We start from the raw sequence: 17,143 nt of genomic DNA, 5'->3' as shown, positions 1-17,143 counted from the left end.
ATCGGTACTGACAATTTGGATCATAGTGTTTACCGCAAGCGTATATATCGCTCACCGGTCGGAGCTCATTTTACACGGACTGCCGATTTTCCCGGCAACTGAAGCGTGCTTGGCGTGGTATCCACTGCGTCCGGTCAGTTTGTCGTCGAACAGTGGATCAACGGCGGATCAGTTAGTTCGCGGTTGTTCGTTGCACCGTTCATTCCTTCTTTCTATATTGTCCATACCTAGTTGACTTCCTCTCTCTCTCTCTCTCTCTATATGTCGTTTCCATAGATCCAACTTTAAAATCCTGCTTACGGAACAGAACGAGCGTAACCAAAGGCGGACACGAGCAACGGAAGAGGCATGTCGTGACAACCGTATCGCTCATCTTTCGTGACTCATCGTCGATCCTAGAAAAAGACAGTGCTCGCTTCGTCATCCATTCGGATGTTTCTGCTATTCGAGAAAACGTTCGTCGGGTACTCCCTGATCTAAAAAAAATCAATCAGTGCGCGATGACGTCTTGACAATGAAATAAAGTGAGATAGGCGAAAGAGTGAGATTGTAGACGAAACCGCGTACAAATATCATCAGTGGATTTCCAGCGAGAGAGCTCATTCTTCATGAATACGAGAAATGATGCTATTGAGAGTTAATCTGGTCGCGGTTTTGCTGACCTTGAATTGCGTCAGTCGCGCGAGCGAGCATTCGAAATCGACACTAGAGAAATGGCAGAAAGAAGAAAGAACCGTCACTTCCGGCGAGAAGATCCTTAGGTATACGAGTGATAATGTCACCTTCGAGAATCCTACTTCTTCGATCAATGGTCGCAACGCCAGAGATAAGGTAGCCAAGGTCCATCGTTCAATTGATGAAGACTTCTATAATGCACGTTCTAAGATTGAAGTGGAGGAACGAGGTAAATCAAAAGCAGCTTTATAACGCTTAATGACAGAAATGCTTTTATCTTGTAATGCAAGCGCTATAAAACACTGATGTAAAAAGATTGCAGCAAATGTTATGTTTGAATTGTCGTTCTGATGAAGTATGATTAACGGTACCGTTGTAACGGTTTTCTCTAATGTTATAATGGTTTTCATTATTGAAATAGGATATATCGAACATTTATGTCGGTAATTTAAAATTTTACACTAAAATGCTAACAAATAGTATATCAATGAGTTTAATGTTAATTTCTCAATTGTAATAAATTTTCCAAATACTATATATATATTATATAGAGTTTTTAATAAAATCATATTAATAATCGGTATTGTATTCCTTGTATGTTGATTATGTGATCTTGTAACATAAGTGAAATCATTTTCATATTTAGAATCATATTATTTATAAACATTAACAGTGTTAAATAATTCGATATTTCCGTTTAAATTTCAAGTTTAAATCATCGAAAATATGTTCAAGATTTTAATCATATTGTTCGTGATAATTTTCAGATGACGCACGGCGTAAGAAACGAAAGGTTGGCCGTACTATGTTGGCGTTGCTGATGGCGTATAAACTCAAATTTGTCGCTCTGATACCAACGATACTTGGAGGTTTGATTCTTCTCAAAGGAACGACGCTGCTTGCGGGATTCTTCTTCGCTTTATTTGCTGCCGTTCTCGGACTGAAGGTACACTGACAGCGAAATTAGGATCTTTAGAAGGAGCGCATCAAGAATATATTAAGAAGTGAGAATGACATATGACTTTATTTCGTAATAATTTACAATCAGATTAGACTTGTATCGCCGTTATCTTTGAGAAAGTATTAAACGCCTGTGTGCACAAAGTAAAAAAAAAACACTTAAGCCGAATTTATAATCGCTTCTCTGAGTCAAACGTATACATTTCGTATACATTTCATAGAAAATGCGTCGCGTCAAGTGTATACTTGTAAACACATTAAATTATTTTTTAGACGCTACAAATGAAAAACATTACGCGAAATAATTCGCATGTATTACGATCATTACGAAATAAATGTTACGTTTCTTAAAATGTAATATATTTATATAAATTAAGCATTATAATAAATGTTGACAGATGATGGAATTAGTATTTCTTATTCGCTACATTTTAACACTCAAGTATTTTAATCATTACGCTTACTCTACTGAACACAAGATTTTAGTAACGTAAATATTGATACAGATACTCATGTAAGTACTTGTCGCAAGCTACACATTCCAAACTCTCTCTAAGGTTATTTTATAAATCTAAAATAAATATGTACTTTCTGCCTACCTTGGTGAGGTACTAAATAAATAAATATAAATATCGCAAGTGTACTGAGAAACGACTGCAAATTCGGCTAATCAAAGACTGAAGTCTGTCATCTTTTCATTTAACCTCGAGATTGATCGCGTTTTGATTGTCGACATAAACTTCAAACAGGCACCATTAGAATTTTTCCGTGAATATTACTCTCTCGCTATCACATTTTGTTAGATTGTTTACTGGGGCAATTGACAGTTGAAATGCAAATACTTGTCGTTACCACTTTTTTATTTTACATTTTTTGACAGTTATTTACATTCCAGCTATGCATTTTTATAGCTTGCGCATTTTTTCTCGCTTTACAGAAAATTGTCTAAATAGCTTCTTTGCAGTAACTTCTTTTTCGCTCCAAGTGTATATAATAATAAAACAATCGCATTATATATTGTATTATCGCATTAAATATTTACGTCATTTATAATTAATTTAGAAGGAATTACGATGCAATTATTATCATATCGATAATCATTCAAAAAGCGATGAAGACTCAAAAAGCGATCAGACTTAAAAATTTACACAAATAAGACAGCTCGCCCATTTGAATCTTTTTTCCTATTTTTAATTTTTTTTTTAATTTTTGCATCTGCTATATTTTCGTTCATATTTTTTTTCTTATTTTAACATTAATATCACTGATATATTCCATCTTTATACTCTCTTCTTTTTATCATAATCTATGCAGTACGCATAAATGCGACGTTTTATTAATGATAAAATTTATTTTAAAACATAAATAAGCGAATCTATTTCGATGTTCCGAACTGTCTCTGAAATCGCATATTATCTGCTCCTTTGGAAACAGGCGTTGCTTCCTCCCAATACCTGAAGATTTCCCATTGTTTCTTCCTGCTGCGGATTGTTTAATGATTCTGCCGCGCGTTGTAAGCTAAAGTCTGAGCGTATTCGCGATCGGCTTCCGTCATTGATGGTACAGGTGCGTCTACGACTCCCTTCAGACTTCTGTCCCATCCACCTCCGCCTTGCTGCCAGCCGCCATGATCGTGACCCTGCTTTTGGCTTAGTAATTTCTTCAAGCCGATGATCAGCGACAGAACTAAAGCGATCTTGCTGATGATCAGAGCTTTTCCTGCCAGCAGGAAAAGCACACCCATAGCAATGGGAACTAACGCAGCGAGTTTCATCGCCATTCCCATCATCATCATGCCCATCATTTTCTTCATTTTTCCACGACCTTCCTCAATACTTCGTTTCAATTCTCCAGAACTTGTCTTTGGTAAGCTGATCTGCACATTGAAACTGTTCATTAACGCGGCTACGCGCTCGAACAGAATATCGTTGAGCATTTCGTCCATGGCCCCTCCGTTAGCTCTAGCCAAAGTCTTCTCCAGATCGGAAACCGTGTTTTTCGAGCTATCATCCGTCGCAGAAGCGACTTTGATCAGCTCGAGATTATCGCTGATCGGTAAAGTCTGTATACGACCGAGTCTCTCGAAGAAGGCAATCGCCTTCTTCTTCAAACACGGTGACACAGCCATATTGCGATGCTCGCACTCTTCGTAGACACGATAAAGAGCACGGTATCCTCGTTCAAGGAATCCGCCGTCCTCATTGGCATGAATTGCACTGCAGACTAACAACAGCAGCACGCACTTTGATATAATCTTAATCGCCGACATGTTGGACTCGGATGACTTTCCAACTCGCGAATGCTTGGGTGAAGAATTTGAGATTAAATCACAGACACCTCGTATCCTCGAAATCACGCGAGAGACACGCGACTCGAAATTCGAAGTGACTAGTCGGATATACGAATAGTTGCGCGCACTCACGAGCTAGGTGATCCTCGACTAGAGAGAACTGGCATCAGGACGAAGTCTCCGAGCAGATATATACCAGCGAGCTGCATCCTCCTAGATACCATCCTTCACGAAGGGGATGAGGTATCTCTCTCGTATAAACGGACGGATATGCCGGTGACGACACAACCTCACTTGTATGAGTGGATAATCCTCTTCTTTCTTCTCCTCATTGCGAACCCCTCTCGTCCTTGCATCTTTCTCTTTCTCTTTCAGCTCGCTAGACAGCTGCCATCGCGGCGGGACGGGGCCGAGGTAAAAATTCTCATAGTGGTAGCGCGCCAAGAGCATGTGACCCTTCCTGACACAGAGACCCACTCGCGTCTCGAGATCGAGACACTGCTGTTCAACGCGATTCGCTACCACGCGATTCGTTCATTAAATTTCGCTGTAGCGTTTATGTACTTGAAAGTACTATGTGTGCATCTTCCGCGTTATGTTAGTGTGCGGTCTCATCATGATTCGCAACTTACGCGGGAGGAGAGGCGAAGCCTGTGTTGAGATGAGACCAGAGGGGAGCGCCGTGGACTGCATTGGCAGAGTTTCTCATCACCGTGATCTCGCTGACCCCTAGCATAACGTGAGGATGCTAGAAACTGGTTCCAGGTTACGGACAGCCCGTGACCTTCCTATCGTACGATTTTCCTGCGGCGTGGAATGAGCGAGGATTATCGACACGGATGATCTACTTTCCCTGCATTTTGGTATATCATTCTCATCATGTTGTGTTCCGTATAGATAGTGGATAATGTTTTGTATTTGTATAACGACAATCGTCGCGAACCGTTTCTCATTTTTTAAATCTTTTTTTCATAGTTGATCTGGATGTAAATTAATAAATACAAATCACATTAATATATGAAGAATGTAAAATATATATCTGAAATTATATCTTTACTATCTCTATTCTTTCAACAAGATATGACGTTGAAGAAGAAATTTCATTTTGTTCCAGATTTATTGACACTGAAATACATAAAGCGAGACGAACAAAACAGTAACGCGCTTTGTAATTACATAATGCGATACTGCTTTATTGCGCAATAGTACAACTTATAACTGCATAGCGCCTCATTCTTGCACAAATTGCGTTTTGATTACGTACACGTTGCATCCCCCAATACACGTCATAAATAAACCAGCTGTCGTTCATTTTTGGTGTGATAGCCATGAAATAGAGATCACCAGTGGATGAATGAACATTATGAATGTGGAATTCTCAACCTTATGGCGTATAATTGGCTAATTTACTCAATTAGTAGCAATGTTTTGACACACATAAGCACTCCGTATACTGATAATGCATTCATTACTAGATGTTTTTGTACCTATTTGTTACTACTAAAAGTTAGATAAATAACCTTTTTATGCGGTTAAAACAAAGCAAGATTTTAGAATTCAACGACAGCTACATTTTTTATAAAATAATTATTATTATGATTTTGAAACAAACGTCTTTTGTTTCTTTTAAAGAATCGCCATGGACTGCACGTGTAAGATAAAAAAAAATCCACACCTTTCGTGTACGAAATTGTAGCACTTAGCCTCGAAAAGATTAATGACGTGTGCAGACCCACAGCATGAAATTATCTGGCCCAATGTATTCTGTTTTCTTCTTGTACCACGGTTTGTTAAGAGCGTGAAGCTGAGCGCATGGCGCATCCTCGACACACTCGATCGAGGTTAGCGCATCTCTAATGCGACAACAGCCAACGATGCATCCTCCATACTGTTACCTACTTCACGATTATCCCATAGTCAGTGCCACGAGCCTACACAGACGGTGTTTAACTGTATTAAGGCCCGTGCCACATTCTGAGCGTGCAGTTATATTCTCACGAACGGTGCGAGAAATGGATTTCGCTGCGATGAGCCTACGCACAGTGCGGTCGGGCTCAATTATTTGTTATCTGATACCGCTCAGGTCCCAAGTCACAAAAGCGGCGGACTTTCGATTGTTCGCAAAAGTAGAAAAGTAGGACGTTTCAGCCGAGACATTTATCTTAATGATGCCTCATGAATTATCCCATTCATCCCTCAACGTCTAATTCGCGGAAGTTTGCCAAAAGAATACTTGCCAAGGCGTCATTGGGTCACCATAATACTATTCTTTGTGAAGAAAATTGAAAATTAAAATTAAAATAGGCTACCCATTTACCATTGGACTTTATGATTTAAAACCAAATTATGAAGTATGGGAAAAGTAGATAATTTAGAAAAGCCTTGCGTAGTAAAAGCTTCATACGAAACGTTAGTTATTGTGCGGAACACACAGGTTTCCGGAATAATAAAAGTGAGGCAATAGGTTAAATCGTCATGAGCGATTTCCTCGAGAGATATTTTAGACAAGAATAGGACGTTTCTGTCTGTTATTAGATTCAGGTCAACGATCGACAACAGGTGGTTCTGCCAATTCGCCTGCGGAGGGTGATTTAGCTCTGATTTAGCTCATTATCGGATCATGTTTGTTCGCAAAAGCATTAAATTTAGTATGATATAATAGTAAAATCAAAAAGTTTATATCCCAAAGAGAATATCCCTATCAGAATTGATTTAAAACGCTGAAGCGGCATGTCGGTAAAAAATCGTTCAAATAATCGAGCGTAGTTACTCGTGATGAGTATAATCGAACCAAAGAAAAACTGTACGCAGAAATATCAAATTTACATAGCAGACATAACAAGATCTATAAAACAAGATTGCAAAATATTTTAGAAAGAATAATGGCTCTTTGAATTATACCTTACATTAACGCCGGGGATATACAAGGAACTTCAGACGTCTATTATTAGACACTAAAGTGCAGGAACTGCATTCTTCGTGCCATGTTAGGATACGTATAGCTGGTAACCTTCAGAGGCTGTAACCCTGCATACTTTGAGTAGTAAATCGAGGATGCTCGATTGGCCCAGTGGCATACAAAACACTCGTCGAAGAAAAAGATCATGCTTTTTAAGCCTTATTCTCCACTTTCTGGCGCGCGAGGATCGTGGGAGCTGTAACAAGTGAAAAGAAAGTTTTTTCATTCACTTGACAATCTACTTATCATCTTAATTCAGTTCACGCATTCATTTTAATAACTTTTAAATAACAGCTGTGGTGCATAATAAAATCAGAGTAGTTCTTCCACTCTGTAATATAACAATTTTTACTGTCACTTTATGTACCACGATGTGTGTAGTTGAAAATAATACATAAAACATAAGGTGATGATGATAATTTACTTCACATTAAAATACTGTAAAATAGAGTCCTATATTATAAGAGTAATGAAATGGGTAAATGGGTTTCGCTTGTTAATTGGCTGATAGCGGCCATCAATCAAAATTGAGAATATCGGACCTGTAGCTGATTCTTTGTACTGATCCTTTGTGCAAACTAACCCCGCAACTTTGATACTCTCCTATTTAACATTGTTTGTAATGTTAAAATTAGAATAAAAATATTTCTGATTGATCAAATTTCGTCAGAAACAAAACTTTTAACATCTTTCTCCGGAAGAACCTTCAACCTAACCTTTAGAATCTGACAGGATCTCCAGTACATACAGCTGCTTTGTTACAAATGATCAGCTGCGAGCTCGATCAGCAAGCAAATCCTATTTGCGCATCTCTTATAATATAGGACTCTACTGTGGAAGAATTTGACAAATAATATATATTCACAAATCATTATATATTTGACAATAGGAAACTTAATTGAGTTTCATTTGTTATATTGGAGAAAAATCTCCAAATTCATAATAGTATGCATTATATAATCATTAATGTCAAATGACATATAATAGAAACAATTAATATTTTGAATTAAACTAAACGACTAAACTGAAAAAATAGAAAATGTGTAGGTATATGTAAGATAAATAAAACATTAGTTAGGGCTAACATAAAAATTAATTATATGTTTTACATCACTTTCTACTTTCTTCAACAACGTTTCTATTATCGGTCTATTTGATATTAAATAAATTACCTTTCTCGTAAATTATGGGTCCGTAACAGTACAAGTACGTCAAAATTGTATCAAGAGCTTATATAGAAATAACTGTACGACCAACATATTCGTTGATGCTTGATCTTCGATTTCGATAAATTTGAAATTTCATCTCTTTCATCCTCCCCTTACTACTTTTCTCACTTATCTCGTTCTTTATCTAGCTATCTATCTTACTGAGCGTAAATTCGAATATGCGAGTCAACTTGCATCACGTACTTCCACAAATACATTATTCTGTATTTCTGATAGGTCGAAATAATGATACGCACCGCTGAGATTTATCTTCTCACTGCGCTTCATGCACTCCATTTAACAATGTGGCAAGTACTATATGTATACTAGATGTATATCCTATACGTATATTGGATACGCCACTATGTGCGTGCAGAAACGTACGGTTCTACAGCACCGGTTGAAATAATTTTATGCGCATGATGCATTTTATCATAGATGCATTCACGCTCTGTATGTCGTAACACCACTTTACTCCGCCATTATTACTAATTGCTAGAGCCTATAAATATGACGATCTTCACAAAGCGTCAGTTCTGATCGAACATGCTTTGGCGACTCTTCGCGGTTCTGGTATTAGGCGGTTTCATCGCCATTTATTCTTGTGAACCCGTGAATAGAAAACACCTATTGAAAGCTTCGGGTACAATCGAGTGTGCTAGCAATGAAGGTGACATCTCCAAGTGTAAAACCAATGAGCCGGCCGATACTTCATCACCAAATAGCAAGAATCAAACGCAATCTAACAGGAAAGCCCGACAAAAACTTCCAGATAATATCAATGACGTGGGTGAAGGTGAGAATTCTTGCTGATTTTTAAAAATAAACCTACAGTTTATATTATAATGTGCAATTAAGAAAAATAATAGCATGTTTTATATTCCTTTTTAGAGTAATTTTAGACCAAGAAAAAGATGTTAAATAAAAGATGTTAGATGAATTTTTCTATTAAATAAGTATATAATTTAATATATAATTTAAAAACTATATACATATATATTTAAGTATACTAAATGAAACAAAATTTTATAGCTATCCCTTTTTGTTTGCAAAATTATCTTTTAAAATACACTTTCACTGTCTATTATTTCTAGAATCTTGTATTTAATGCTCAATTTCTGAGCGGGAAAATATTCTATTGATAAAAAAAGTTGGTAAAAAAAGGAAAGTTTTAATAGCTTTAGTCGACATTTTGAATCTCCTAACAATTAAATAAGCAAATATTAAATAAAATAAAAAGAAATTGGAAAGAATAAAGGCAATAGGAGTTAGGCGCAGAAGACATCGCGTAAATAATACACCCATATAAAGCGTAAAACTTCTTTATTTTATTAAACGCGCTTACATGTTTCGACTCACTTTTGAACCTTCTTCAGAGAGTGTTTTTAATAGAATAAAGAAGTTTTACGCTTTATGAGTGTATTATTTGTGCGACGTCTTCTGCGCCTGACTCCTATTATCCTTATTCTTTCCAGTTTCTTTTGAGATTTATAAGGAGTCTTTGTTAGTTTGATTTGTTATACGGATTAAATAAAATAATTAAATAAATCAATATATGATTGAACAGAAATTGTGAATAGTACATTTATATTTATTACATTTTTTCATTGCTTTTTTAAAATATAATTCTTTTATATATATAAATATAATATTATACGTAAAGGGAAAAGGAGTTAAAGACAAAAATGTGTTTTCGCTTGCATATATAATGTTTGTTTACAATCAGTACCTTTGTTTTTTTCGTAACATATTTGATTCGATTAATTTAATAATATAATTTAATTTTTGATTTAAATTATTTAGTATAAATACTTGGTTAATTGATCAATTTATTTTAAATTTCAGTTTCTGCTCGGAAAAAAGATAAAAAAGGAAAAGGCAGAATAATTTTTTACATGTTAGCTGCTTTGAAAGCAGCACTAGTTTATGGACTATTACATGGCATTGCAGCTCTCGCAGGAAAGGCAATATTACTTGCCAAAGTAGCTATAGCAATTGCCATTGCCGCAATTCTAAAAAAGAATGGTACGTGGTAGGTAAATCAATTTATAAAAAATTATAATTCCATTTGAAAGCCAAACCTCTATGATCAAGAGAAATGCGTATAAATATTTGTTTTTTTACAATAGTATAGTTAATTAAATTAAACAGTTAAAAGTGAGAAAGGAAGAATATTAAAAATAAGTATTGAGAAAAAATATATGGACAAATTTATAAATTTAAAATAAATCTTAAAATAAAGTTTCTCAAATTAAATCATATTAATAATTGTTCTATAACAGAATTTATAATATATATTTTGTGTTTGACGGTAATATATTTAATAAAGTTTTTTAATAACTTTTCCGATATTAAATATATTCTGTAAATTTTTCTGATCGATAGAAACTTGAAAGGTTAGCTCTTATGAAATAATATGATTTTATGACGTCAAAACAAATCATTAATTTATATGAAATGATTTCATTAATAAAATTTTTTTCAGATTCTGAAAAAGTTTCTTATGAAATAGTGAAACATCCACATACCAGCTATATACAAACCCACAGTTCAAGCGTCGATTACGATCATCGTAATGATTACGGTGATGACCGTAATGATTATCTTTACGAACATCGAAAGCGACGGCAGCTTGTATTTTAATATAAATAGGTTTTCAAGAAAATAAAATAATTATTTATAGAATAATTATTTGTAAAGCTAATTATATAAATCTATTTATAAGCTAAAATATTTATAAAGCTTATCTAATTTTATAAAAAAATTTGATATTTTGAAAGGTGAACAATAGAAATGATCAATTTAAATGTGTACTTTATAAATATAAATAAAGTACTTTTTTTATTAAAAAAAAGTTTTCGAATCGAAAATTGAAAATTTTTTGTACTGTTATTGTTAGTTTTAATGAGTGGTTACACTTAAACAAACTAATGCAAGGTCGAAATTTTTTTAATGTTGTTTAATTTTATATGAGTAATATGATATTGTTAATTTAATATTGTTAATAGAAATATAACATTGTTAATTTATTTGTGTTCACTTCTTGCTTGGCTCAATGTGCTCATTTATTTACACAATGTGAAATTTTTATTTTAATCTACTTAATGGAAAAAAGCTATAATTTAGATCATATCTTATAATAGAAAATTGTATACATTTGAATATATATACGTTTAAAATTATTTATAATAACTGTTTATAAATCTTACGTATAGATATATAATATTTTACATAGAATCTAATATACAATATGTAATTATTGTATTTAAACGGTTTAAATATATAATTTTAACTTATTTTTTCTATATACTTTTAATTTTTTATGCAATTATTTGTGTATTAATCCTTCGTGGTCACACCTCCTGAAAATTATAAATCGGGCACACAGAGGACAAAATGACCCCAACATTTTAATTGATTGCCGTATTTACAGCTTTTGTTCTTCAAAATTACAAAAATTACTGAACATACTTTAAACATTGTAGAACATGAAAATGCAGTGGCTTTAAAAAATTTTTAATTTTAACAGAATTAAAAAAAATTGCAAAGACTTAACGCTCAAGGAATAATATCCGGCCTCTAGGCGCAAAAAGGGTATTTTGAATTTCGGATAAATAGCAGTTTAAGTCCCGTTTTAAAAAAGAACTTTAGAGATATAAAGCTTTACACCTTTTTGGGGTCCCCTGGACTCCTGATGACTATGAAGGGTTAAGAATGTTTATGAAATTATTAAACACAAATATATTATATTTTATGACATTTTACAGTTCATATTATTTTAGTAATAACGTTATATTAACTTACGAAATAATAGAATTAAGTATAAATCAAATAACAACTTAATAAATTAAATAAAAAATAATTAATATCTCTTAAATATTAAACAAAGGTATAGTATCTATTTTGATTTTATATTCCTAATCAATATAAATAAAATATGTTAATGGAAGGTAAAATTCCCGAACTAATAGAAAATCTAAGACAAAGATTCATATTCACACCTTACTTTTATCGATAAATACATGCATTTATATTTCTGAAATTCTATATGTAATGTAAACTATATATACATTAACAATAATGAAGTTAAATTTGCGCATTTGTCGATAAAAATGTGATGTGAATACAGATCAAAATATTTATCAAACAATAATATTATGTATTATTATTTCTTTAGAATAATACATTTTTTGGATAAGAAAAGAAGTAATGTACAATAAAATGTTTTTATTAATTAAATATTGTAATAAATAAATAATTAAATAATAAAATTAAAAAAATAACATTTTCATTATCGCATACATCAAAGAAGATGTATTACATGTGGTAACTAAATCATAAAACTTTTGAATTTGTAGTATATATGTCGAATATGATTCAGGTTGGAGGAACAACATCCATTGTTCGTTGCCAGCCACCATAACCACCGCCACCACCTCCATGATGTTCCGATGCTGTAGCATAAATCACTTCATGACCACCTCCTCCGCTCGACACTAGTTTTTTCAAACCAACTATCGCGCTTAAAACTAAAGCCATTTTCGCCGTCAGTAAAGCCGTGCCAGCAAGGAAAGCAATTTTTCCATAGGCTAATTGTGCCATCATGCCTAAACAAATAATTTATACTTCCATAAGTAAGATTGGAAAAATCGACTTTTTTTTCTATAATTATATTTAGATTTTTCATGTAAAATATTAAAATAGAGGAACAAATCAAATAAAAATCATTTTCTACACAGTAAAAAATAAATTTTATTCATTGCTTGTATCTATGACATTATTTATATATAAAAATATAGTTTAATATTATATCCACTAAAAATTTAGTAATATAACTTGAAAAAACTTTAATAAGCTAATTTAACTTTTTGTGTTGATTATTATATTTCTTTTTTCAATTTCAATGTTGAAGTTATTTCTTTTATATATAAATTAGAATATTAACTTTTTAGAATAGGAAGAACTTACCTGCTAACACGGCACCTGCTACTATTATATATCCGAAACCCTTATTCTTTTTTTTTCTTCCTGCAAATATTGCGAATATTATATTTATTTAAATGTTATTGTTAAATTTGTTTCTCCTTTTAAAAAGCAATTTCTTTGCCGAATATCCATCCAAACAAATAAATTGTATTTTATTGGTGTAAAACAATCGATTATAAAACATTTTAAATTATAATTTACATTTCAATAATTTAATTAAAAAACAAATGCATTTTTAATGACACAATTTATTAATAATCTTGAGGTGCTGTTACCTTCAAAAGCATTTCCCGGTATTGTCAGTTTCACGCTTCTCGATGTCAAATACTCGTAAAACTTATTATCCAATTTTTGATCGAGGTTTAATTCCGTGCCATTTTCAGATTTCATCGAGTTGTGACTTCTGGCGGTAGATCTTGGATCTTTGGTAATTGAAATATAATCATTGATTTTATATACAGAATCATCTTGGATAGCCGAGTCGAGGATTTCCAAGGCACGCCGTTTGAAACAATTGAAAGTGTTTTTTTCGTTTGTGCACCGTTCAAATAGACTTGTATATTCACTTTTAGCAGTCACTAAATTGCAGAACACCGCGAGATGAAGAAAATGTAAAACCCAAATCATTGAATACCGCTTATCCATCGTGTGAGCGATAGTATAATATACGCGAACTCGTCGATTCTCCTTCTTTATCTTCTAACTGTCTCTAGTATCATCAGTTTCTCCGTTACGCCTTACACTGTCCACTCTGCTGATCTGTTCGATAAATCTCGCAGACTACTCGTTAGAATCTGGTTGCATTGTGACTTATATAAGTGTGCACCCATTAGCCTCTCCTACCAAAGCATTAAGATTCCTGGTATACACGCCCGTACTTGATCCACGCGCTGTTTAACGCTACACAACGGAAGGAGGAAAGACCCCTCAACCAAAACAATGTCGTACAGCCCCGTAAGTAAGTATCCCTCTGACCTGCTTACCAAACGAACCTTAAAACTCCGCCGCGCCAATCGTAGTTAATAACAACGCATCAGGAATGGAATGCAGATAAAACAGACGATATTCTCCACCCAAATGTGATTATAAGTGTAAACCTCTGCATCGAGAAGCAGAAACAGTTGCAGATTTATCCATCAATTTGCATGCATGACTAACTTTACGTGTTACAGAATAATGTCATGCGGAAATGAGTTTTTAGTATTCCAACACTAGTTATTTCTTGTCATTGTTACTACATACATTCAAGTTCAATATCTGACTACTGAAATAATCGTTAGTATACATCATTTGGGAAATTCTCTCATCTTGTTGAATTTAATATTCTTCAAATAAAATATTTAACTATTAAAATTAAACAACTTATTTTAATAAAAAGAGAAATAACCGTTAAAATTTAATTATAATTATAATTAAAACTTTTAATTAAGTATTATAAAAGTTAAAAAAATTTTAGTAATAAATTAGAAAGAGAGTTACTTTATACTTAATACATTGTATTGCACATTTTTGTCTGGAAAATATATCTATATTTTTTAAAATATTAATGCACAAGGAAAAAGAAGACATATGATAAGCGTAAAAAAATACACTGATTTCATAATTAAATTATTAATCAAGTTGATATAAAATCAAATGTAAATTTTACGTAAAATAATGTACAACTAATGAAGATCGAGAAATTTATTACATTTGAAATACTGTTAATCTAGTGCAGTTTACGATCCGTGACGAGCTACATTTATAAAATAACTTGAACGATTATAGTAATGGACTTCATTAACACTGTTCACTACATTCAATGCATTCAAATTTCGCAATTATTTTTTTTTAATGTGGGCTGTTTGTCATAGTAACCAAGTTCAGTATACTCGTAGTTCCTTCATCATCTTGGTAAATTCCAACTACATCATTCCAATTACATTGATTGTTATACGAGGTCAAGTATTCATTATCCACTTCACTCTTCGTCACTTTAATGATATAGTACGAATAATTATCAAGAAGAAAGCGTGTATACAAACACAAGCTTTTGTCACGCTCTTATTACAGAATAATACTGTCTCAACGATAATATTGTCTTTCTTGTAAATTGGTATTTCCGTAAATGCCATTTTTCTGTCTGCAACAGATTCGTATTCTTAACCGAACACTCTTAATTAAAAGTAATGTGATCGATATTGCTCATTTTTTAAATGTATTTCCATTACATAATTAATTGAAAACCTTAACCTGTGTCTTAATATGCTATACATATGTATATCTTTTAACACTATTCTATGATATGAAGTAATAGGAACATACACGAAATACATGTAAAAGGAGGAATAATTAAATGATGATGGACAAAGGTGATAAACTTGTGTTTAAAAGTTTTCTTCACCGGTCGTTACACGTGCAATGCATTCCTACCTTAGTTGTTATATCTGACAGAGGATGCTATGAGCACATGGTCACATATGTAGTCGCATGATCGTAAAGATACGATAGTATTTTCTTTTACAAGTAGGAGAGAGAAAGAGAGAGAGAGAGAGAGAAACAAATGTGCGTTTCCCGGATGTAATCATCGTCATTCTTGCGAATGGCAGTAACGTAAGAGCAACGGAGAAAGAGACAACTAGTACAGTTAAGCGACCGAAAGAAAGGACGATACAATAATGAACTAAGACTAATGGAATCGCTAAGTGAAAACGTCAGAACCTCAGTGACAATTCTAGTTGATGGACTTGAAACTGAACTTGAAAGTGAATTTGTAATGAAGAACATTATTACACAATGCAGACGAAGAGGCAGTTGTTTTATCGGCATAAAATATTTCTTTTCTTTCGACTTATTTGGTTCATCTAAACAATACGCATTGGATATATTATAATTGCAACAATACGAATGTAATATATAATATGATAATGTAAGAAAATAAAAATTAATAGCATAGGTATATAAAATAAATATTATTCTAATAAACATTTTATATTTCTTACTATGTTTATTTGCGACAGATTACGCAATTTAATAATATATAGGGGAAGGTGGTGTACCTTTGACCAATATTGACATTTTTTTTGTGCAAGTTATATTTTGATGTCTAAAAATTAAAAAGAATTCTAAAATATTATTTGAAGTGTTGACAGTAATATATATTTTTTGTAGATTTAAATTGTTATATATTAAATTGTTATGTTTTGTACATCTTTTTTAATATTAGAAAAAAATTGAATTTTGGTCAACACCCATATTGTACCTCTGACCAGGGAATGTTGTACCTTTAACCAATTTATAAAATGTGTATAAAGATAAGATATTCAACAAAAGTGTAATTTTATTTACATTTTTATATTTTTAATGTCTTTTTATACCATATATATATATATAACTCTATATATAAAATATAAATATAAAAATAAACTTTACTATACAAAGATGCGATTTTCGTTTTTGCACGAAACGATTGAATCTGGCAAAAATAGTGTCCTTCGTTCATTTTATTCAAAATCGCTTCTGATGAGCATAATTTTATTAATATTGGAGATAAGATAGCTAAACTAAATGATTATCCGATGTCGTATTGATTGAAAAAGGTATACTATCAGGTTAAAGGTACAACGCTTGCTCACTTTCTATTTGTTATTACTTTTATAAATTATAGGTTAAGATTGACAGTATTAAGTTTTCAATAATTTTTCTGAATATCTATTTAACATTTTAGGCAATTCCAACATAAGACAGAATACATATACAACATTTTATTAAAAATGAGATTAAAAAGCGTCTTGAAATTACTTCATTCGAACGCTTGAAAGCAATAAATGATTTTTCATAGGAATATAATATTCTCTTCATTATTATAATTATAAGTTATAAAACACCTCTGGTACTCACTATAAACTACATATTTTTACTTTTGCAAATATCCAATAGATTTTTTTATAAATTCAAATGGTTAAAGGTACAACCGGTCAAAGGAACACCATGTTCCTCTATATATATATACACACACAGAGTCCGCCAAAAGTCCCGGGCCGGCTGAATATTTCAGAAAATATGCATTTTTGAGAAAAATGTTTC

The 17,143-nt window shown here is 32.6% G+C and overlaps 3 protein-coding genes across 3 annotated transcripts; 1 reads left to right on the top strand and 2 right to left on the bottom strand.

Annotated features, from left to right (window-relative positions):
• On the top strand, positions 1-2,003 carry LOC108727680 (uncharacterized). The gene is made up of 2 exons (XM_018455882.1): positions 1-904; positions 1,443-2,003. Exons 1-2 carry the CDS (start codon positions 622-624, stop codon positions 1,628-1,630), a joined length of 471 nt encoding a protein of 156 aa, XP_018311384.1. The 5' UTR covers positions 1-621; the 3' UTR covers positions 1,631-2,003.
• Positions 2,004-2,914: 911 nt separating this feature from the next.
• On the bottom strand, positions 2,915-4,102 carry Osi12 (DUF1676 domain-containing protein Osi12). Its single transcript, XM_018455822.1, has one exon. It carries the CDS (start codon positions 3,902-3,904, stop codon positions 3,128-3,130), a length of 777 nt encoding a protein of 258 aa, XP_018311324.1. The 5' UTR covers positions 3,905-4,102; the 3' UTR covers positions 2,915-3,127.
• Positions 4,103-12,421: 8,319 nt separating this feature from the next.
• On the bottom strand, positions 12,422-13,845 carry LOC108727670 (uncharacterized). The gene is made up of 3 exons (XM_018455874.1): positions 13,354-13,845; positions 13,061-13,120; positions 12,422-12,699 (listed from the first exon to the last, which is right to left on the bottom strand). The coding sequence occupies exons 1-3, from the start codon at positions 13,721-13,723 to the stop codon at positions 12,470-12,472; spliced, it is 660 nt and encodes a 219-aa protein (XP_018311376.1). The 5' UTR covers positions 13,724-13,845; the 3' UTR covers positions 12,422-12,469.
• Positions 13,846-17,143: the final 3,298 nt, after the last annotated feature.

Source organism: Mycetomoellerius zeteki, unplaced genomic scaffold (assembly GCF_001594055.1).
Source record: "Mycetomoellerius zeteki isolate Tzet28-1 unplaced genomic scaffold, Tzet1.0 scaffold113, whole genome shotgun sequence".
In the NCBI taxonomy this organism is placed as follows: Eukaryota; Metazoa; Arthropoda; class Insecta; order Hymenoptera; family Formicidae; genus Mycetomoellerius; species Mycetomoellerius zeteki.
Note: the sequence above shows the minus strand (reverse complement) of the source record. Positions and strands in the feature narration are given on the sequence as shown.